A 24,591-nucleotide genomic window follows, 5' to 3' on the forward strand; every position below is an offset into this window, starting at 1 on the left:
CTAACTTTGGGGGGAAAATATTTGAAGTGTAATTTTGTTGTTAAGTTTGCCTCGGGTCCATTAGAAAACACAGAGGGGCGGCTATACTGGGACCGGTCACCGGGGGGCGATCGAGACGCGAAAGCTTCAGTTTCTGAGAGGGGCACTGCAGGCTTGGTTTGATAGACATCAGAGTTCGGTTGGTTTGGATGATGTGAACACAGTCTTCCGAACTCGGGTGCGCACCCACCAACCATACCCGACTCCGCTTAAAAAGGTGGCCTGGGTTTCGTTTCATGTGAACTCTGGTATGGTTCGCTGCTGATGTGAATGCAATCATACTAAATCGCGGAAGTGAACCGCTATTAATGATGAATGATTTGATTAAAAAATGTGTGTTTTGTGTGTGTTTCACTCATTTACCTTACGAGCGTCATTGACATACTGCAAGCAGAGAGATGTAGATCTAATTTCTGCTTGTCTTCTGTCCTGCAGAGTTTAGCTCCAAACCTAATCAAACACACCTTCCTGTGATTTTGTAGTCTGGGAAAACCCAGAGAACTTTCGGCAAATTTAGATTTGCTCTGAAAGTAGTCTGTCAAAGAGCCCATTCACGCCAATTTCTAATCTGTCGAAATCGCGGCACCAATCAGAAACGTTGGGGTGGGCTTTACACGACAGCGCAGCGACGGTGAAGCAGATTTTGTACATTACAAAGATTAATGCCGCCGTGGAACATCACTTGTTCGAATCAGCTATCGCGTCTGTTTTAAGCCATTTAAACTTTTCCTTTTCATTAAAACCCAAGAACAACACTCGGCTACCAGATGTGGATTACACCAGCTACTTTGATGTGGAGGATGGGGTGTGTGGTCATGTGCTAATACCACACAGCAGCTCTCGGTCTGGACTTTCTGTGATTATTTTCTCAGACTAGATCTGGTAATCATGTAAAAATTCTAAATAAATAAGTAGCGTAACTATGCTCAAGTATGAAAATGTTTTAACACATCTGAAATGACTGAATTTGAATAAAGTTTGTGAGACACAATTTTCCAAAGACTCATCAATATTATTTTATTTTCAAAATCGCATTCTAATCGCAATACAACTGCCTTACGGCGGGTGAAAATGCGATCAGAGCTCGGTATTTTCTGTTCGACCGGCAATCCGAGATGTTTCAGTTGGTCTGAGATGCTATTAGGTGTTCCAAATTTGGCAAAAATGTTGATGGAGTGGCGGTGGACACCAGCTATTATCATATTTCTTTTACAACAATGGCAAAAGTCGCCAGAAGCCATTGCAAAATCTTCCTTGAAATCATAGAGAATTGCTGTCAGAGTCTCAGATGTTTCTCCGCTCTGCATACGACATCTCCTTCACCGCACTGATTGGTTTTAGGTATATTCAGTTGTACCTAGAGGCATTTAAGCAACGTCTGTTGCGATGCCCCTTTGGAAATTATTGGTCTATGAAGCTTTGCCAGACCATAACTCAGTTACAACTGAGAATGGTCTGGTTTTAACCAGGGTAGTGATTTTCTAGTGATCCTGAACACCTGAACCAAGCAGGTTCGGTTGAGCTTCTGTTTATGTTTGCTTTATACTGTCATGGCCAAAATGAATGCCAATAATTTTATGCAATTTGCATTTTGCAATCTCTTTATGAACTTTTGAAGGGTCAAAGGTGTCGTTGTGTAGCTGTCAACAGAGGGACAGAAAGCTTTTCGGTTTTATCAGAAAGATTTTAATTTGCGTTCCGAAGATAAACTAATGTCTTGTTGGTTTGGAGCTACATGAGGGTGAATAATTAATGACAGAATTATCATTAATGGTTGAACTATCCCTTTAAAAGTATTTTGAATCGTGTCACTTGATTCTTTAGAGAATTGTTTTTTTTTTCTGCTTGTGAGTTAAGTTTAGTATGTTTCTTTTATATCGGATTAGTACACAAGAGAGAAGAGCGCATGTGGTTATTTATAGTTTTCTGCAGGTCAGGGTGCCATCTGCCCCGCATACTCACTCACAGGCATCAAAACACTGTCCTCTGGTGGTGACTCAAAGATCTGCAGTGCTCTCAGAAACATTAGACATTCCTCTCGTACCTTGTCAGTTAAAATATCTCTAATACATCAGCTAAATTATTCATTTAAATTTTAAATAAATTTTTTCAAAAATCTGTTTCAGATCACCAGAAGCTGGAGAGAGAGGCCAGGATTTGCCGTCTCTTGAAACACCCGAATATTGGTAATGGAGTTTTTCCAGAGTCATTCTACTAGAGCTCTGTATTACCCTAATGGTAACTAAAGATGAGGAAATGACGGAGCAAAATTCTCTTTGTAGTTCGACTCCATGACAGCATATCGGAGGAGGGCTTCCATTACCTAGTCTTTGATCTGTAAGTATATATATTTTAATTCAATCTCCTCTTCTTCTCCACATTTCTTAATAGGGTTTCTTTTCTATCTTTGCTTTCTCAGAGTCTGTGTAGTTAGTATTAGACTGCCCCATTTACAAAGTGCTACTGATATTTATGTGATAGCAGGACAGTGCCCAGAGGGCAGCCTTCGGCAAACTAGTGAGCCTACTTTCAGCATCACTTTACAAGAACTGATTTATTGAATAAAATACATTTTTTGGTACACTCACACAACAGCTGAACACAGATGTCAGTCCTGTTTTAAAGTGTTAAATAGATACGTTCACAAACAGTTTGATTATACACAAGCATGACAACCCCATTCTTACTACAAAATGATATATATTGTTGTGTGAACACTCATAACTGTTTTTGGTAAGGTTCTTTCAACGTTATGAACAAGCGTTCACACAGTAGCATCAATAGAATGTTTGTTCAAAGTTATCTAGTCTTAGCACAAAAAACATTATTACACATTTGTTCATTGAAATTCTTCTTCTTTTTTTTGTTGGTAATTTACAGTTTTTTTTTTAAACATTACTGAATATTTCAGAATGAGACCAAGCTCAGTCTTTTAAGATTGATCATTGGTTTGGGGAGTCTGCTCTATATTTTTCTGCACAAGAGGCGTGATCAGCTGGCATAGTTCAAATGACTCTCTTAAATGACGCAATTGGATAGTCCTTCAACCAATCAGACCAACGATCCATCGCTTCTCTATCCGTCATAATGTTAAACCCACCAATAGCACACCAGGTGGATTGGCCGGTATGTGATTGGTCCCTGAAAATTTGTAACAGAAGCACGATAAAACAATGTACAGGTTTTCAGACTGAGCTGCAGGACGTAATCAAATCGCCGGCAGATCAGGCGGGGTTTACCCACTCTAGGTATAACCAAGATTTTTTTTAAACATTTAAAAAACGTAATGTTTTGAACTTTTAGAGAACATTCAGAAATAACGTTTCCATAACTTAATACGTAGAAACGTTAGCTAAACTGTTTTGGAATGTGGTTGTCAGTCCTAAACACTGACTGTGTGAGTGTAGAAATAGACCAGACCAGTGGATTGTGCTGACTTCTATGGAGCTCCTAAAGGGTCAAAAAATATATGATGGAGGATGAGATGCAGAGAAACTTTGCGTTTGCCGCAAAAAAAGTTTGCGTTCTGCTGAGAAACTTTGATCGCAAAGAGCTCAAAGGGTTTTGAGTGCTAATGCAAAGTTTCTTGGGGGGAATGCAAAACATTTGCAAGAGAACGCAAAAGCATTGACTTTTGACTTTCTCCTCCCTTCTCATTTTTTCCCCACCACCTTGTCCATTTAGGGGCTCTGTAGACTTCTTCTGTATGACATTAAAAATGGCTTGATGTAGTTCTGCTAGTGGCTGATAGGAGAAAGGCAGACAAACAGAGAGGAGAAAACAAGGACAGGCAAGCAGAGCAAAAACATGCAGAGAGACACAAGCTGTCATATTCAGTGATATTCAACTGTTTGTGACCCAGATTCACAAAGTCTGACAAATGCTTGCACTGCTATTTTTGAATACTGTCAGCTTTTGTATGAATAAACATACAATGTTGATTTTTAGTGTTTTTTTTAATAGTGCCCAACAATACAGCCCACTTTATTATTGGACTAGCCTTCAGAAGGACCAAACTGCTCTGACACGAATATTACACAATGGTATACGATATTACACAATATCCACAACATTTTGAGGAATACTAGTATGCACTACTACTCATAAAGTATTGTGAAATATGTAATAGAATCAGTCTGCTTATTCCTCAGTAGCAAATGAGTTCACTCAGCGGCCACCAAAAAAAGAAAGAAACCTAATAAAAATGGTATTCAATGATACGTTTTTATTCTCTAGCTCAAATCACGTCCAGCTAATGTAAATGTATGTTGTAGAAACTAGGTAATTCCTTGTAAAAAGAAGTATGCTTAATTGTATAGATTGTGAACCTGTAGTGTACTTCAAATCTCAAAAAAGAAAAAAAGAAAGGACAGAAAGGGCAAAAATGTTTTTTTCTCTCATAATTGCAATGTTGCCCATCAGGGGTACCAAACTGTGTCTCCTTGCAGCAGATCTTTGTTTGTGTTAGTGAAGAAGGGATTCCTGCCACTGTTTTGACTCCTTTACATATTTTATAATTCAAAATACCATCTTATGTTGACTACGCACATACAACGAGCACGTTTATCCCAGCACACAGGATTGTTTTGAATGTTCGGTAAGTTCCATTGCGAAATATGTGTAATAAAAGCCGACCAGTCAGGTTGTCAACATATCCCTATACATTTAGGTTCGGTATCTTTAGGTTTGGTGTTAAAATGTTAGTGTGAACGCAAAGCGGACTAGGACTAAATGTTTTTTTTGTTTGTTTTTTTGGTCTGGACCAAACAAACCAAACTACAAGTGTGAACCTAAGTCCCACTTAAGTGTGTCCAAAAGCACTCCAAATTTCAGACAATAACATGTATTATTAATTTAAACTATAATACATTTTAATTTAATTGTAAATAACAGTTCCCAAAAATGTTAGATTTACTTCATACTTTAATATATTATTTTATATTAAAGGGTTAGTTCACCCAAAAATGAAAATTCTCTTATTAAAGGTGCTCTATGCAACTTTCCGTCCACTGGAGGGTGCCAATTCTAAACAAAGGTGTAGTTTGATGACGCCAAATGTGAGCGCAGTATCTTGGGACATGTGGTCTTCATCTCACAGCCGGTGGAAAATAGGACTCGGGCAGAAATCATGTTCATGGATGCGGTTATTAACGTTACTGTAGTGTAAAGCAGAGCCGGACCGAGTGTTGTGGAGCTGAGCACGACCGCTGGAGCGATTGTTTTACAAACACACGGCTCGCAAGCACTGGGACTTTTATTATGACGGGACGGGACACAGTCGCCAGCCAGGTATCGCGCACTTCCGCTTTTTCCGGTCATGATTATAAGGTAAAGCAGCTCTGTTTATCATATTAGATACATTTAAGTGTGTTTAAAATGATGTTATGACATTACTCTGTGCGTTCGCTAGGTGCTGCTGTGACATGTTCTACTGCTAAGAGAAAAGCGCTTCTGCAGAATAAAATCGAGGGTTACGCAGATATGACGCGATTGACAGGCGACTCGCTCAAACGCTATGCTGTCCCGGTCCTTAGTTAAAATAGCAAATTTTCTTCACAATCTACAAATAGTTGGAAACATTTGGGATATTGTAGATACTCAACTGAATAAAATATATAACACTGGCCTAGTGTTTTGTTTGGATATTTTACTGCGTAAATACTACATAGTGCACCTTTCATTACTTACCCTAATGTCGTTCGACACCCGTAAGACCTTTTCGTTCATCTTCGGAACACAAATGAAGATATTTGTTTTGAAATCCGAAGGCTAAGACAGGCCTTCATTGAAACCAATGTAATTTCCATTTTCAAGACCCATAAAAGGCTCTAAAGACGTCATTAAAAGTCCATCTCATTACAGTGGCCCTACAATAATTTTTTTTATGAAGCGACATGATTTGGAATGTCAAGTGATTTCAGCAGTTTGGCAGTTCGACACGCGATCCAAATTATGAATCGATACTCTGATTCGTAACTGTTGTTTTAAAATCAGCCCATCACTATATAAGACGTTATTTAGTTTTTTTTGCGCACAAAAACTATTCTCGTCACTTCATAAAATGGTGGTAGAGCCACTATGGTGAGATGGACTTTTAATGACGTCTTTAGAGCCTTTTATGGGTCTTGAGAGAGGAAATGACATTGGTGTCAATGAAGGGCTGTCTGGGTCATCGGATTTCAACAAAAATATCTTCATTTGTTATCCGAAGATGAGCGGAGGTCTTACAGGTGTCGAACGACATTAGGGAAAGTAATTAATGAGAGAATTTTCATTTTTGGGTGAACTAACCCCTTTAAGTATATTATTTCTGCATTTATAAATTGCCTTTGCTTCATTCAGTTTGCACTTTTGATTGAAAGACACCATATTGATTATTGCCATAATGGTTTGTCTACCCTTCCCCTTATAATGTCTATTGTTACTCCACTTAACAGTCTAACTGTCTACCACTATCTTGCAAAAACTCTGCACTGTGGAAATGATGGCAATTCCCTGTTTCTATGGCAACAGTGACTTTTTTGATTGGTGAATCTGGCTTTAAGATTGTGCATAGAATAGAACTCCTAAGCAATTAACCATTTAAAAGAGCATGTAGCATTGTTTTAAAATCTCAGAAAAAGAGCTCTAAAAAAAGTTTCTCTGAAGCAAAAACAGCTTTTGATAGGCAGTAATTTACCTTTGACCTCAGGGTTACTGGAGGTGAGCTGTTTGAAGACATTGTAGCCAGAGAGTACTACAGCGAGGCTGATGCCAGGTAAGAACATGCGGACAGACACATTACAATAGCAGCACATTAGCACATTCATTAACGTCAAGTTTGTTCTACATAAAATATGCTTACAGACCGTTCTTTTAGGTCACATGACTCTTTTGCGAGCCTGTTTCTCTGTGTGCAAGTTATTTATACTAATGATAAATTATACACTGCTTCCCTTTACAGCCTCGCCTCCTCGAGTGTAATTTTGCATGTGTAAAGGAAAATGTGCATGTGTGTCTTCGGAGCTGGACAAGAAAATGTGCAGCATGTTATTTATAGATGATTAATTACTGCATGCGTTCTCAGGAATGTATAATTCTATGTACAATCCTGCATTGGTACTTCATAAAAGGCTGATAAAGTCCCTATTATCTCTATTTTCCTCTAAGTTCCCTGTTTTTACTGATTATGTTACTTGATTTTTTTTTTTTTTTTACTTTTTTGTTCCTTTTGCCTGCCATTGTCACACTTCCCCTCTGTCTTACCTTTCTCTTTCACCATATCTCTCTCTCTCAGTCACTGCATTCAGCAGATTTTGGAGAGCGTTCATCACTGCCATGTTAATGGGATTGTCCACCGGGATCTGAAGGTCAGGACACACACACACCCACACACTTCTCCAGACAGTGGTGCTCATTGTAGCAGAGTCCAGTGCTAAATTTAGCACAGTCTGACGTAGCCGGATCTCAAATGGTCTAACAGAATATAGCCTTGCTGTGTCTGAGAATCTAATATTTTATCCTTTCATCTACTGAAGTCTTCACAAAGCCTTTTAGCTAGTGATAATCAATCCACATTTGCGTGGACACAATTCAGACTCTTGACAGATTTAGCTTTTTTGTTCTTCCTCCAAAATGTATTTCAACCTGCTGAGGAGGAATGAGTCATCATAGCATGGCTGCTGTTCAAAAAATCTTTTATTCAATAAATAGCTGCTTTTAAAAAAGCCATTACCTAAGGGAGAAGTAAGACCATATAGTGATATGCTTGTGTATCTGCATGTTTTTCTCAAAGCCTGAGAATTTGCTGTTGGCCAGTAAGATGAAGGGGGCGGCAGTTAAGCTGGCTGACTTTGGTTTGGCCATAGAGGTCCAAGGTGATCAGCAGGCATGGTTTGGTAAGTACCATAAAATAATATATTAAAGGGTACAAAACACACACAGTTTCTGCCAGTCTCATGTTAATCTTGAGTACCTATAGAGTAGTTTTGTTTGCTTCCTTAATATCTCATATCATATTTATAAAACACAGATACACTGTACCGATTCTTTCCGTAAAAAGACAAATTTGTGGAGGCGTGCAGTGGGCGGAGTCACACAGACACACACACACACACACACACACACACACACACACACACACACACACACTAAACCTACCCATCACAGGAAACATTCTGCATTTTTACTTTCTCAAAAAAAAACTCTTATATGATTTATAAGATGTTTTCCTCATGGGGACCATTTTTACATTTTCAAATAAAACATAATTTAGAATGTTTATGAATCAATTTACACAGCTCCGCACATGTCCGCTGGCTGGTCCCCACAATGTAGGTATTCTCAGGGTTATATAACATTGTGGGGACATTTGGTAAAATAATATTATTTTGATTAAAGATTACCGTGACAAACAATTTTTTTCTGTGTATTAAATTACACGGGTTAATTGTTCACCCTAAGACCTTTAATATGTGCTAACAAAGTAAATAAGGTAATTTTGATTTCATGAGGACTTTGAACCAAAGTTACGGATTCATTAAAGTTATTAGTTTGAATCTGGTTACTCCGTCAATTCGTCAGAGTGAAAAGAAGAGACTTTCAAAAAACATGAGAATCTTTACCCCAAACTTTTGAACAGTAGTGTGTTGTTGTAAAGAGAATATTTAATGAAAGCAAATATGCTATAAACATAATTCTGTTTTGTTTAATATGTAATTAGGACTAGCAAAGGCTGCAAAAACAGAAGTCTATAGGGAAAATCGCTTTATTAGTAATTATCCTGTAAACAATTCTGCATGACTAAGCTTTTACTTGCCAACTTGGCAAATATTTTCATATTCTAAATAATAATTAAATACTGTTTCTTTATTCCCCGCTTTTTTCAGGTTTTGCTGGTACTCCAGGGTACCTGTCCCCTGAGGTCTTGAGGAAAGATCCTTATGGCAAACCTGTGGACATGTGGGCCTGCGGTAAGGAATGAATGAGCCACAAAAATATCAGCCTCATAAGTTGGTGTGATGGATGTCACTGTTGAAGCTCATTAACTGATTATTAAATCATTTCAGCCTGAGTTTTTAAGCAGCCTTGAATCTAATCAGTCAAATGGAGTGTCCCTGGCAAATTGTCTTTCTGTTTTTAGGCTTAAAACTAGTTAGTCCAATTCAAGCAGTTGAATGAATGTTTCAATTTAGCCTTGATGTAAAAATGATTGCACAATTATTCAAATTCACCATCAGGATGTTCTTCCCACTTACAAAAAGATGGACAGATGAAAATACAGTGGAACTTTGAGATATGGATTCCAAATGGTACTGATTGAATACCATATTTATGCACCATAGTGTTTCTTCAAAGAATATCTTGGGACAGTCACTCAAATGAAACATGAAATTACTGTGATAGATGTCTGAAACCGTAGTTCTACCTTACTCTGTGTGCTGTTTGAATGCGATTGCTTGAATACAGACGTTAGAGCCCAGTTTATGTCAAGCGTAGTTGATGTTTGAGTATTTGTTTGAAGAATTTTCCTCTCTGAATGTATAGTATGATATGTGTTTCATAGGTGTGATTCTCTACATTCTGCTGGTTGGATATCCTCCATTTTGGGATGAAGACCAGCATCGCCTCTATCAGCAGATTAAGGCTGGTGCTTATGACGTGAGTCTGAATTTCTAATTATTTGTCTGCAAAGTGTTGACAAAGCTGGGGTGAATGCTAAGAACACACTATAAGAGCTACAAATGTATCTGATGCTAATAACTGCTGGCTTCCAAGGCTTCATACAAATTCATACAAAATGATTAAATGACGCATTATTGTGTTGTCTTATCTCTTATCTATGTAGTTTCCTTCTCCTGAGTGGGACACAGTGACCCCTGAAGCTAAAGATCTGATTAATAAGATGTTGACTATCAATCCTTCTAAACGCATCACCGCTGCTGAAGCCCTCAAACACCCCTGGATCTGCGTATGTGTTCCAACACACTAACATGCATACAAAATAATTTCCTATTCCTCAATAAGGACTTGGGGTCACTCTTTCTTTCTTTCTTTCTCTTTTTGTAGCAACGCTCCACTGTAGCCTCTATGATGCACAGACAGGAAACCGTGGAGTGCTTGAAGAAATTCAATGCCAGGAGGAAACTCAAGGTGAGTTTTGGTGTGGTTTATTTTTTAGAATTTCTTCAAACAACTTCTACATGTCATCTTTAGCTTTCTTCACACCTTGAGAGTTTTCTTCACATGGATTTCAACATGTATTTATCTACTCACTACATGCAAGATCTAGATTTATAATGTTGCTTTTAAATGGAATGCATTATTTCTTTACTCCCTATCTAATTATACTAACTAATTATATTACACTTCATGTTAATGTTATGGGGAATGGAAAGTTTGTAATAAAATGATAATTTGCAATGCCCCAAACAGACAAGATATTCTAGCAAATTAGGCATCCTTCTAATACATTATGAAAATGGGGGTATACTTTGCTCTTGCTGTTGCTTCTTTACTAGTCTTTCTTTCATTTCTCTCTTGCTTGTTTTTTTTTTTCCTTTTATTTTATTTCTAAAACTTTTTTGCAACTAGGGTGCTATTTTGACCACTCTCCTGGTCACAAGAAACTTCTCAGGTATGTCTGGCTCTGCTGACCTGTATGTGTGAATGTGTTTGAGTGTGTTTATCCTACAGCTGTATTACACTTCGGTTACACTTTATTTCAACAGTCCACATTATACACTAGCTATAAGTAACTTTGCAACTACATGCCAACCAACTCTCATTAGAGTATTAGTAGACTGTTAGGTCAGGGTTAGTAGAATAAGTTAACATGTAGGGTAGGGTACAATGGAGATAAAGGCGCACCAGGGGTAAAAGGCGCATTTGATTTCATTGGCCTCTAAACCTAGCCTAGAAATCTAGACGCACCCTAGCGGCAGCAAATTTAATCTGCCCGCAAGTGTCGTCTAGGAACTCTCAATACCCTTCTGAGCTGTATTCCCCTCACTCTGGACGGGCCAATCACATCGTGGATAGAGTCGGCGGGCGGGGCCATAATGACGACGGCCGAGTTGCGTTTGCGTGCTTTTAGTAAACACAGAAACTGGCGAACGGCGGCGGTCTTTCGAATCAGCTTTGACTGCGATTCTAGAAGACTTGGAGTTAAGCTTTTCTCTTAGAACGAACAAAGAACGCCACTGAAGTCATTCTTAAAAAGGGAAGATGTGTTCGGAGTTTAGCCGACCGGATACGGTGAATGTTTAATCTATCAACAAGCTCTGTTTCACCTTCGTTGCTCTGGTTGGTGGTAGCGCTATCCTATCGCGAGCAGAGGGAGTTTGAAAGACAACCGTTTATCCCGCCCCTCGGATTGAGCCCTGTCTATGGTGAGTTTCCAGACCAAACATCTTGATGTGGGTCTGGCTTGTCAGGCTACTCTAAACCACTAAATGGCACAAAAACTTGCCGCAGCACTTTCCTATACATCTGCTTTTCAAGATCATCGTGGACATTTTCGCTAAATCTTGACGCGATTGCAGCCAGTAGCACAAAGTTGTTTCTTTGCTAAAAATGAGAATTGCCAAAATGATTAAGTATATTTTGAGACAAAGGTCTTCTTAACGATTTTCAGTTGTAAAATTTTAAATAATTTTAAAATTAAAGCAGTTTTAAAAGGTAATTAATGCAACAGTTTTTCAATAATGGAAGAATATCTAAAAGTATGGTGGTTGGTTACATTGCCTTGAAAAGCGCTATATGTAACAAATTATTATTGTTATTATTATTTGGGGTAAAAGGTAGGGCCATGCTGGTAGGGCTAAAGACACAATAATTAACATGATAATAAATATTTACATATGTCCTTTTCCATTTGTCAACATGACATGGTAAGATTCAGACTTAGGTTGGGTGTCCACCTTAGAAATAATCACTGTTATAAAGTAACCATATATATAATCTTATTATGTAATAAAATATCACATTGTTACTACTGTACTGTTAATTATGGGATCTCAATTGACCTTTAATGACAGTATATTTATATTTAGCAAATATATTTATCAAAATTAACAGAAAATAATGCAAACTTTGCTAAAGTGATTGTTTTGAACAAGTGTTAACTTTAATTAAAAACATAATATTTTAGTTAAAGTATTTAGATCAATAATGTGTGCCTTTTGCCCCATCCCCAAACACAGGATTAAAAGGCCCACCTTGCCACCTCATATACACCTCATTTATAAGATTTTTTAACAAAATAGACGATTTTCATTTTATTTTCACTCAAAATCTTTTGCTCCATCAATGTTTGGTACAAAGTTATATATTTTTACTGCAATCATACTATATGGGAGTAATGAAAAAATCTATTTTCTTAAGATGTGCCTTTAGCCCCATTGTACCCTACTTACTTTGTACAAACTACTACTAGTCAGACCAAGTGTTAGCAGCTATTAAGCAGACAGTCTGCTAATACTCTAATGACTGGCAGTTGACATGAGTGCCTAGACTCCATTCTTTTTTATTTTAGATAATAAACTTGGAAATATTTTTTTTTCTTCTTCCATATATCGTTTTTAGTTAATTGGTGGTTAATTTGGTTAATTTGGTTATTTATTTATTTTTTTAACAAAGTCTGTTAAAGTAAGGTACCCTTTTCAGACATTTTATTTAACATTTCTTTCCTGTTCATCATTGCTTTATCTCTTTTTGGGGGGGTCCTGTGTGTCCTGTGAGGTAAGAGTCTGATTGGACATAAGAAGGGGATGTGTTTTTACTCTAACCAGTCAGCTGGTTTGCTTGTTTGACACACTTCCCTGTTACTCTGAGCTACTAATTACCCTTGTTTGCATGTAATCAAACCTATTACATTCATAACGTCAACTAACATTTAGTATATATGTAATTTTTAAAACAAAACTGCAAGTTGAAACTGCAAATACGCATGTTCAGTTATATAATAATATAACAATCAGTACATTATGAATGTAATCATGAAGATAATTTTGAGTTACTGGGAGAGTAAATGTTTCCTGTCTTGCTCGTAGAACAAGTATCTTCAGTGCTTGCACATTTTCTGGTTACATTTTCATCTGGATATGTTCATGTACATCCTGGAATGTTACATTTATAAATAATGTGCAGTTAAAAGGTTAAGCATTTTCTCATACACGATGGCTGTTAGCAAAATGTAGTTGGGAACATGTTATAATAGAATGATAGAAAAGCTTGAATTTAATGTAATAGATGTATGGTCGTCTGCACTTAATTTGTGATGAACTGTATTCTAAAGCAACTCTTTCTTCGAGGAAAAATATGTGCACTGCTTTTACATTTTGTTCAAGAAGTTTCAAGACTGTAAACTATGTTTGCGATGCTATATTGTGAAAAATTCAATAAATTGTATTATTATGCACATAAACAGTTCAATCATCAAGATATTATGATAACGTAATTATGTATGTTTAAAAGAGATAGTGTACTGTATTTTAGGTAAAAAGTGACACTTTTATTCTTGAAATTGTCCAGTTTACAGTTGTAGGCAGTGAGAAAATTGTACAGCATATCATTTTTGAACACAAACACACATCCTCTAAGAAAAGAATTGCTTACTTCGGGTTTAATCTTTTTGATCCCTTAGCCTTGCATTTGTGTATCAAGAGTTCCTATCCTAAAAATGAATGATTTGAATGACTGTGAGTTGTTTTTCCTGCCCGAGGTCTTGTGACACAATAAGAAGAACAATAATCTCAGAATGCCTGCTGCATGTGCTTTCATGGATTTGTAATGTAATACATAATTATTCATGCTTCTTTTTTATTTTTCACCCAACAGCAGCCAAGAGCTTGTTGAACAAGAAGACAGATGGTGTGAAGGTGGGTTAAATCTGTTTCCTATTCATTTTTTGGCAAAACTAAGATGTCTAAAGAACGCAAGTACTTGGCAATGACTAAGAATAATCTTGCAGCAGAACATTGTGCATCTTTCAAGTTGCATTTGTTTGTTTGGTTGTTTTTTTGGAGGTCTTTATCAAATACGGATCAGTAGTTTATAATATATTAACTCTATAGTTAATATATTATATATACAGCATATAATATATGCTGTGGCATTTTGATAAATTCCATTTCAATTCCGATTTTCAGGTTTTATAGGAAATATATTACATTTTGTCAATAAAAATCTATTTGGACCTTTTAGGCCATGTCCACACGAACACGGGTATTTTCAAAACCGCAGCTTTTTATATGCGGCTTAACTATATTTTCCAGGCTTCTGATTGGCCAACATGACTTTGGCATGCTCTTGACAGTGCTTCATACATAGTGTGTTTTTCGTTTTAATGTGGACACACTTTTTTTTAAGCAGAGAAAGGAAAAACTGTTTCTAAAAATACCTGTGAATGTGTGAAGTAGGCCTCAGTTATTTATGAAATGTCTAGTTTAGTTAATTCCCTGAATTTGTTGGACATTAAATGGAATTACCCATCATTCTCATTTTGTGTTTCAGTGTTTCAGTATTATATAAAAATGTATTTTACGTAAAGGGACAGTTCAGCTAAAAATGAGAATGTTGTCGTCATTTACTCACCCTCATATTGTTCCAAAACCTGTATGAGTTTCTTTATTCTGTTGAACATAAAAGAAGATATTTTAAAGAATGTTGGTAACCAAACAGTTGACGGCACCCATTGACTTCCATTGAATTTTTTTATACTATGGAAGTCAATTGGTGCCATCAACTGTCACCCTGTCAACCGAGGTGATATGCAATGAATGACATAATGAATGTGTCTTTTGAACTTGGATTCTTGTAAACAGATTTTAGGAGACGTCTAAAAAAAATCTTTAAAATAGCATAATAGGTGCACTTTAATTTAAATATGCATAGTGTAGCACTATGCTAGAAACCCCAAGAGAGGTTGCAGGTTTTTGTGATGGTGTTTAGTGAATTCGCCCAATCTACTTTTTTTTTCCGGCCTCATTTTATTTTCGGATCTAGATCATAAAATCTAAAACAATAGCCTTGAGATTTCTTACATCTGATTCTGACATGAGTAACAAAATGTGATGTTGAATGATCCTGTCACTCATATGTCTTTTATGTCTTTATCAGATTTTATTCTAAGAGGAAATGAAATAAATTCTCGAAGATTTTTTTTTAAATTAGTTAAGAATGGATATGTTAATAATATGAATTGCAGTTCACAACCCATTTTACTTCCATAATGTGACATACTGAGTATGCTCAGTTGAAACAGGAAATTGCACAAGAAAAAATATAGTGGTGAGACTTGTTGTTTAGCATCAGATATAATTGGATCTTGGAAAGTGCACTGATGATTTATTTACAGTAATACCAGGAACACGCATTAAGAAAGTGCTATATGGTAACTAAAAAGGAGAGAGAGAGAGAGAGAGACAGAGAGAGAGAGAGAGAGAGAAAGAGAGAGAGAGAGAGAGAGAGAGAGAGAGAGAGAGAGAGAGAGAGAGAGAGATAAAGCTATTATTATTTTCAGTCAAAATAATGTATTCTTTGTTTGAATTGGAAAAAACAGGACCGAGCTACAAGCAGTTTACCAAACGTTTACATTAGACATAACAGATAAAATATTTTATATCAAGACAGATATTTCAAACCACTATAATTTTGTGTATATCGAGATCGTGTTTTGTGAGGCGTCTTGGTGCGCACACGTCAGATCTGTCAGTTAGTGAGAGTAAGATAATTGTTCGTACAAATAAAGATACTTTTAGATGTTTAATTGCTATTTGCAGCATCGGGATCACTTGATGAGGCAAAAATCTAAATGTTTCATTTGTTTTGCCTGTAGCTTGAAATTAGCCTTTGCGCATTCCGACTCCTTTAGACTCCATGGGTCACATATAATTAATAAATTAATACGTTTAAAAAACCTCAGGACCTTTAATTTAGATCTCTTATTTGTGGCAGAGTATATGTTCAGGTTTGTGTCCACCATAGTTTGTGAGATGCTGCACTCATCATATCATTCATCGTCAGATCCCTTCCATGTGTATCTGTGCTTGTCAATATATCTGTCTATTCCTAGTTGTGGATGCCCTGTCACAGAACCCCCCTCTTCCCCCAGTCTTGTGTAATTTTGTACTCCTGTGATGCAATAGATCCCGTAAGTGTGATATTTTGTAATGTGTGATCTGCTCCTCATCCCACTTACAGGTTAACAACAAAACCAACCTAGCCAGCAGCCCCAAAGACACAGGCCCCGCCCCAGCACTGGTACCCATGACAACAACCTCACCCCCTGCACGACATCACTCCAGTAGACCCTCCCCCTTTTACCAACGAGCCAGATTTGCTTACCTTTTCACCACAATACAACAGCTCTGTTCCAAAACCTAAAGAGCTACCTTGCTGTTTACTACGTCGTTCTCATAAGTTATCATGCAGCAACACAAAATAGCATATAACGTGTAAAGCACGCGATCATTATTTGATTATAATGCTAGCATGTTGCTAAGCTAACAATAATATAGCAAGCAGAGACCATACTGGGTTATTGGGTGAAATTGTGAAATTGTATTTTACAGTCAACATTTCTTATATTGCATTGCAATCTGGGATTGGTTTATCTGAAAATGATAAATCTAATGCTGGCTTAGGATTCTACCTAATATTGCGCCTACATTTTGGAATGCTTTCACAATTCGCATTTTTTATCTTGGTTGTCAGTTGTACCATAAATGCTAATAAGCTAATGCATCACTTTTATACTTTAATCTATGTACAGTTTGTAACTGTTTACTGTATATACTATGTAGAATAGGTCAAAGACCTTGTGATCTATTTTCATTCAGACAAGAATAAAAGACAAAGATATGCAAGGAAAACCAAGGGCTGGTAAATCTGGAACTGTTGGTGTTTCTACCCGAGTTCCGTGAACCTTGCATGACTTTATTCACCTCACATGTCGTCACGTGTTCTTGTGTTCTTCCATTTGAACTCTTAATTCTAGGAAATTTAGGGTTGCATTCATTCAAATGGTGTTTGAAACATCAAAAGCGACTGCTGCTGCTTGATGTTTTGTAGTGATGTAGTTTTATGCCATCTCAAGCACAAAAATCCATATAACGCTTGTAGTTATGCTTGCACAGTCATGGTGTATTGTCATTAATCTACTACTTGCCCATTTGTATTTCCCTTTTGCTTAAATCTAAATCTTGTTGAATCAGAGTTTGAAGTACTTGGAGTGAATGCTGTGCTGTGCATGGCTGGTGTTAGCATTGCTTTGATAGGGTCATACGCTTGGAGCTTCGCTGTCTGTGTAGCTTAAAATTGTTTGCCATCCATAATGACCCTGACATGTGCGTAAACAAACGTCTCTCAGACTGACGACACAGTGACGCACTCATACTGACAGACATTTCTCTCTATCAAACTCACACACTCACTGGGTGTCTGAGACAAGTGACAGGCACACATATGTAATCTTCTCTAATCTGGTGGTGATTAGACAAGACGTGATCAATTTTGCTCAGTCCCGCTCAGAGACCACCAGGCTGATTAATTACAGTGCGTGTGTGTGTGTGTGTGTGTGTGTGTGTGCGAGAGAGAGAGAGAGAGAGAGAGAGAGAGAGAGAGAGAGAGAGACCTAGGACTCACCCCATTCTGATGATCCACTTCCTGTTTGTTTAAAAAAAAAAAAAGAGTAAGATTAACTCATATTGCAAGAGAAAGCTGACATTCTTGTGATTTATTTAGTAATTCCAATAAATAAGATATATGGCAAGCAATACATTAAAACACATGTACTGTAATGCATGAAAATAATATTTGCACTGGATGTATTTTAAGCATACACTACCAGCCAAGCATTTGAAAATATATATATAAAATGTTTTGGAAAAAATGTCTCTTATGCTCACCAAGACTGTATTTAATTGAATGAAAACAGTAATATTTTGAAATATTATTATAAGTGTTTTATATTTTAATATAATTTAAAAATGTAATTCATTCCTGAATTTTAGCAGCCATTTCTCTACCAATGTCAAATGATTAAAAAATAAATATGCGTATATTTCTAAATATATCTTGTAATTTTTAATGTTGGAAACAGCTGTGCTTTCAGGTTTTCTATAGATTCTTTGATTAATTGGCAGTTCAAAAGAACATTTATTTGTAATATAAATCTTGCATACCTTATACGTTTTATTGCATCCTTGTTGAATAAAAATGTATTTATTAAAATAAAATAAAAAACTTGGAATGGTAGTGTATATATTTTGCATATATATATTGTAATATCTGCCATATGTCAGATTTCTGCAATTTCTTGCTATAGTAGTGTGCACTTGATTGTACTTCATTTTAAGTTGCTTTGATAAAAAAAATGCTTGCTAAAAATATTTTATGGCAGTTCCAATAATACTCCAAACCAATAGGATATTTTTGTTCCAGTTTGAAAAGGAGTCATTTTAGAGAATCACAATATCAGAACTAATGAGTCCATTTCAAAAATATTAGATGACCAAAAGATTTTAAATTATGGACTGTATTGTTTGGCGGACAATTTCCACTGTACACTTTCAGGATTAATCACCAACCTAAGCAGGAATGAGAGGAAGAAGTGTGTTTTCGACTCAATTGTCATGCAGGCCATATGCACTACACATGATACATCACTAATGGGAGAAATGAGATGCTGTTCTGATAGTCTTGTTATGCTGGTCAGATTTAGTAGTTTATATATATATATATATATATATATATATATATATATATATATATATATATATATATATATATATATATATTTCATATATATATATATATATATTCCCCCCTGAATACCTGGAAACAAAATCATTTGCAATTCCATGCATGTTGTGTCTAGTACACAGCCATTATCTGCCATTGTGCTGCATCAAGCATACTTTTCATATACAAATAATGTTTTGTTCACTCCCTTTCAATCTTTCAGGAGCCACAAACTACCGTGATCCACAACCCAGTGGACAGAAACAAGGTAATTGGATGCATTTCTGTTATCAGTGGCATGATACAAGGAATGGAACTGTCCTGTGACCAGTCTTAAAGTGATTCACAAGGATCTTTTCACATTTCTCAAGGAGTCTACAGAGAGTGCCAACACGACTATTGAAGATGAGGACCTTAAAGGTAAAGCTTGACTTCTCTCCGCCCATGTGTCTGTCCCTAGACGTGCCGTGCCGTTTGTTGCTGTTTCCCCTCCTCGATATGTCTCCCATCTGTGCTTCTCCTCAGTCGTATGGACTTTCTTTATTGTTTACTTTCCCCTCCGAATTTGTACTCTGCCGTTGCTGTCATTCTCCCCTCCATCCTTCGTTCGTTTCCCCGCTTAAGCGTGTCTGTTTTAGTATTTCTTGTCGAGTGTGCTATTTGAAATGTCTTCTTTTTCGTTTGTCCTGCTCCTGTTGTTTCTTCCTCTCATTGGTTCAATGTACAGCCAGACGATTTGGAAACCTCAGCATTAATTCAATCTGGCAACCCGCGGGCCGCCCGCAAAACTCCGAGCCCAAGCAGGCGCCCAACTCCTCGGTGCAGAGTAAGTCCGTAACGGGCAGGAGACAAAATCACCCCGTCCTCCCCTGACGTCGTTCAAATGCTTCGCCCTCCCCTGTATGATCGAGAGGCCCCTCAACTACTCAGATCTGCTCTTTTAAGGATATTCTTTAATTTACAACACCAAACTTCATTCTTCATCAATGCTCCGAATGTTTTAATCCATCCAGCTGCTTCTATCAGACACACGTTTGTGCCCGCCTTTTCTTCCTGGACTGTGCGTTTTAAGACTTTAAAAGGCCAAGAAAATCATAAATCACAATAGTTTTAGAAGAAACTTCAGATTCTAATTTAGATTAGTATTAAAACCACAAGACAAAACACACCTACTCCAGTCTGTGAAGGAGAGGGAGACATAGATGCGTGTAGCATGTGTTAGAAAGGCCTGATGGATTAAAAGCAAATCTCTGAATCAATACAGAGATGCTCAAATAAATGGGAAATCAGGTTTTAATGTGTAAGTACCAGAACATGAGCTCTTCACCAACTCAAACGCCCTCAACGTGGGAGAAAGACCCTTCTTTTGCCTTTAGTGCTCTTCATTCTGGAACCACCTGAGTGCCTTTTAGCTCTCTATAGGTGCTTGAGACCTTCCGGTTGCATCACTAACAAACCTCTTCTTACTCAAAAGATTGTTCAGTTGACCTTTTGCCCCTGTGTCCTAGGACTAGATTCTGCATTGTCCTGTATTGCACCCAGTATTCCTAATATGGAGAGATCCACTGCACTTGCTCCGGTATCCCATCCTGCTCCATGCCTGAGAGCCTGATGATTGCTTCTCCTTTTTAGTATCGCTCCCTCTCCCACCAATCCAACCTGAGAAAATAAATCTAACCCTAACCCCATATTCAAACAAATAGAATCCCTTTGGATTTGTTCAAGCTCAGCAATATGGAATGGACCTAAACCAGTATTGAAAAGGACAATACGCTGTTTTTTTCAACGTCAGATTCTGTTTGCACATTTATGTTGACATGACCATATGACAAAAATGCATTTTGTCTAGAGTCTGTGTTTCACATGATGAAAAAAATGTGTTTGTATTATTTTTAGGGCTGTCAATAGATTTAAATAATATGCCATTAATATTTTCTGAGAAAGCCCCCAAATTGGGAAAATGTTAAGATATTAATGTGAAAACATTGAATAGACAGTTCAGAAAGTGGATTATTTTATTATACTGTAATTAATCACACTAAATTATTGTTTTCATTTATTCTTAGACCAAAACCATTTTGATATCTTATGAAACACAGAGGAGAATGGCGTTTCCACATATGCTAACAGTGGCATTATGCTGAATAATGAAAATGATGTTGAAAAATGGTTGAAGGCCCCATGTTACAATTTAAAAGCATGTCCATTGTTAGAGAAAACCAGCATTAGATGGAATGCTTTTCTGAAGAAAAGTAAAGTCCTCTCTTTCTCGTTTGAAAGCCGCAAACCCTTTTCCATCTCATTTGTCATTCAGTGCCTTCCGGGCGAAAGACATCAGCTAGAAGACGTATCCATTCCTTTTTTCTTTTCATCTATTAATTTGCAGGCACCATAAACTCAGTGCTGGAGAATGATATAATTAATATTTCACATTAAATGAACTGTTAAATATTGAAAGTACAAAGTACATTTAACGTCTTTTTGCCCGGTGGGCTGGAGTTATTATGTCATCATCAGTAGACGTAGAAACATTGCACTAGTTTTATTTGGTGCTTTCATAAGAAATTGCCTTTTTGACCAATTATGAGCCATCTTTTTGCTGTCCCTCAGCTTGCCAAGTTATCAATAAAGGTAATTTTAAACTTTAATACTTTGAATGAAAGTGTTGCCTGTGATTTTTTTACCAGTAAACACTGCTCATTCTGAAACTCATCGTAGAACACTAGGAGTTCTGGAATACGCTTTCCTTTGGGTGCCCTTTGTTTATCGAGTGTCAAAATTGCCTCTTTTTAATAATGCAGTAAACAGAACTACTATAGATTGTACATAGACCTCATAAAATTCACACACCCTCTCTTGTAAGCCACTTAGGGCTGGGCGATATAAAAAAAGAAAACTGCATTTTGCCCATACTCTGCTTATATCTTGATATTTATGTACAGTATTTGCTCTGAAATGGCTATAAAGGAGTTTCCCTCCTTTATAATTAATCAAATTAGGTGTTTCACTAAATAAACACTAGAAAAAGTGTTTATTTTTATTTAAATGCATCACCAATGCAATGCAGGAACTTCCATGACTGAGTGATAATCAGTTTGATGTGATTCATTGCAACAAATCAACATTTTTTTTGTTAAGTTTAAATCAGAGAAACCATTAAAACATCCATTTGCTTATGAATTGTTCGACAAAAACAAATAGTGAAATTTGTCTAATCACATAAGAAGGCCAGATAATTCACTGCAAATATTCAGTATATCGCCCAGCCCTAAAGCTAATAACTGAAAAGACTTGTATAATTGTTCACTGTGAAACATTTTCTGGTGCTTCCTAAACAAAGGTTTGCATTTTGTGGATTGCTTAAAATTCAGTCAAGTTTTATTGGGATATTGATTTAATCATTTAGATTTTTGTGCCGTGAGGGTGCCTGACTCACACGCTAGATGTCCCTGTGTGTTTCAGCTCGAAAGCAGGACATCATAAAAGTGACCGAACAGCTGATAGAATCCATCAACAACGGCGACTTTGAGGCTTACGCGTGAGTGAACACTAACGCATTGCTTTATATTCTCTTGATTACTGAGGTTATATTTAACGGTCACCTTTTCGTAACAGGTGCTCCGTCTATTATTAGAAACCAGCCTCACTTAATAACAGCTTTTGATTGGCAGATTGGAGATCAGAAGGAAAATCCGATGATATCAGCGACTACAAACGTTCACATTTATTCTTCACAGACTAAAATGGGAACGTTCCTAGTGCTTTTGTACCAATGTTTGCCCATAAAACAGGACTTTTAGCTTTACTTTCTGCTCTCTTTCTCACAGAAAGATTTGCGATCCTGGTCTTACTTCCTTTGAGCCTGAAGCTTTGGGAAACCTGGTGGAGGGACATGACTTCCACAGGTTCTACTTTGAGAACGGTATCAAGACCAAAATCCTTTCACACTTGAAAGTAATATCTTGTGTTTTACAATGTTATTTTGATCACCGTTTCTTCTTTGGCTTTCCTTTAGCTCTGTCTAAAGGTAATAAGCCTGTACACACTATCCTGCTGAACCCCCATGTGCATCTGATCGGTGAGGACGCGGCATGTATCGCGTACATCCGTCTGACCCAGTACATGGATGGCAGTGGGATGCCACGCACCATGCAATCGGAGGAGACCCGTGTCTGGCACCGTCGAGATGGCAAGTGGCTGAACATACACTTCCATCGCTCTGGAGCCCCGAGTGTGCCCATCAAGTAAGACTCATAAAGCATTTCTTATGTTTTGTTTATGTAATAATGACGTTGATACTAAAAGGGTCCTCCTAATTTAGCTGATCATACTGTAAGCGAAAGCAAAGACATTTATGTTACAAATGATTTATATTTTATATAGTGCTGCCAAATCAATTAATTGTGATTAATCGCAACTAACATAAGTTTGTGTGTGTGTGTGTGTGTGTGTATATATATATATTTTAAATATATTTTAGATTCATTGCACACCAACTGAAATATTTCAGGTCTTTTATTGTTTTAATATTGATGATTTTGGCATACAGCTCATGAAAACCCAAAATTCCTATCTCAAAAAATTAGCATATCATGAAAAGGTTCTCTAAACGAGCTATTAACCTAATAATCTGAATCAACTAATTAACTCTAAACACCTGCAAAAGATTCCTGAGGCTTTTAAAAACTCCCAGCCTGGTTCATTACTCAAAACCGCAATCCTGGGTAAGACTGCCGACCTGACTGCTGTCCAGAAGGCCATCATTGACACCCTCAAGCGAGAGGGTAAGACACAGAAAGAAATTTCTGAACGAATAGGCTGTTCCCAGAGTGCTGTATCAAGGCACCTCAGTGGGAAGTCTGTGGGAAGGAAAAAGTGTGGCAAAAAAACGCTGCACAGCGAGAAATGGTGACCGGACCCTGAGGAAGATTGTGGAGAAGGACCGATTCCAGACCTTGGGGGACCTGCGGAAGCAGTGGACTGAGTCTGGAGTAGAAACATCTGCAGGAAATGTGCTACAGGTGCCGCATTCCCCAGGTCAAGCCACTTTGGGCTACAGAGAAGCAGCACTGGACTGTTGCTAAGTAGTCCAAAGTACTTTTTTCGGATGAAAGCAAATTTTGCATGTCATTCGGAAATCAAGGTGCCAGAGTCTGGAGGAAGACTGGGGAGAAGGAAATGCCAAAATACCTGAAGTCCAGTGTCAAGTACCCACAGTCAGTGATGGTCTGGGGTGCCATGTCAGCTGCTGGTGTTGGTCCCCTGTGTTTTATCAAGGGCAGGGTCAATGCAGCTAGCTATCAGGAGATTTTGGAGCACTTCATGCTTTCATCTGCTGAAAAGCTTTATGGAGATGAAGATTTCGTTTTTCAGCACGACCTGGCACCTGCTCACAGTGCCAAAACCACTGGTAAATGGTTTACTGACCATGGTATTACTGTGCTCAATTGGCCTGCCAACTCTCCTGACCTGAACCCCATAGAGAATCTGTGGGATATTGTGGAGAGAAAGTTGAGAGACGCAAGACCCAACACTCTGGATGAGCTTAAGGCCGCCATCGAAGCATCCTGGGCCTCCATAACACCTCAGCAGTGCCACAGGCTGATGGCCTCCATGCCACGCCGCATTGAAGCAGTCATTTCTGCAAAAGGATTCCCGACCAAGTATTGAGTGCATAACTCAACATAATTATTTGAAGGTTGACTTTTTTTTTGTAATAAAAACACTTTTCTTTTATTGGTCGTATGAAATATGCTAATTTTTTGAGATTTTGAATTTTGGGTTTTCATGAGCTGTATGCCAAAATCATCAGTATTAAAACAATAAAAG

At 37.4% G+C, this 24,591-nt stretch overlaps 1 protein-coding gene across 9 annotated transcripts in view; it reads left to right on the forward strand.

The window, feature by feature from the left end:
- The window catches only part of camk2d2 (calcium/calmodulin-dependent protein kinase (CaM kinase) II delta 2), a 48,588-nt gene that overhangs the window by 19,836 nt on the left and 4,161 nt on the right, over positions 1 to 24,591 (forward strand). For 2 of the 9 annotated variants that reach the window (XM_067441965.1, XM_067441968.1), the window contains 19 exons: positions 2,166 to 2,225; positions 2,322 to 2,376; positions 6,731 to 6,796; positions 7,316 to 7,388; positions 7,814 to 7,916; positions 8,907 to 8,990; positions 9,584 to 9,678; positions 9,866 to 9,988; positions 10,087 to 10,170; positions 10,612 to 10,654; positions 13,858 to 13,898; positions 16,222 to 16,281; positions 18,986 to 19,030; positions 19,134 to 19,182; positions 19,490 to 19,588; positions 21,373 to 21,393; positions 22,225 to 22,300; positions 22,590 to 22,684; positions 22,778 to 23,006. In XM_067441965.1, the coding sequence (XP_067298066.1) occupies positions 2,166 to 2,225; positions 2,322 to 2,376; positions 6,731 to 6,796; positions 7,316 to 7,388; positions 7,814 to 7,916; positions 8,907 to 8,990; positions 9,584 to 9,678; positions 9,866 to 9,988; positions 10,087 to 10,170; positions 10,612 to 10,654; positions 13,858 to 13,898; positions 16,222 to 16,281; positions 18,986 to 19,030; positions 19,134 to 19,182; positions 19,490 to 19,588; positions 21,373 to 21,393; positions 22,225 to 22,300; positions 22,590 to 22,684; positions 22,778 to 23,006 (1,501 nt within the window). Of the gene's footprint in view, positions 1 to 2,165; positions 2,226 to 2,321; positions 2,377 to 6,730; positions 6,797 to 7,315; positions 7,389 to 7,813; positions 7,917 to 8,906; positions 8,991 to 9,583; positions 9,679 to 9,865; positions 9,989 to 10,086; positions 10,171 to 10,611; positions 10,655 to 13,857; positions 13,899 to 16,221; positions 16,282 to 18,985; positions 19,031 to 19,133; positions 19,183 to 19,489; positions 19,589 to 21,372; positions 21,394 to 22,224; positions 22,301 to 22,589; positions 22,685 to 22,777; positions 23,011 to 24,591 lie in introns of those variants that run through there. The other 7 variants (XM_067441969.1, XM_067441967.1, XM_067441970.1 and 4 more) reach the window with 7 other exon arrangements.

This window comes from Pseudorasbora parva, chromosome 4 (genome assembly GCF_024679245.1).
Source record: "Pseudorasbora parva isolate DD20220531a chromosome 4, ASM2467924v1, whole genome shotgun sequence".
Lineage (NCBI taxonomy): Eukaryota > Metazoa > Chordata > Actinopteri > Cypriniformes > Gobionidae > Pseudorasbora > Pseudorasbora parva.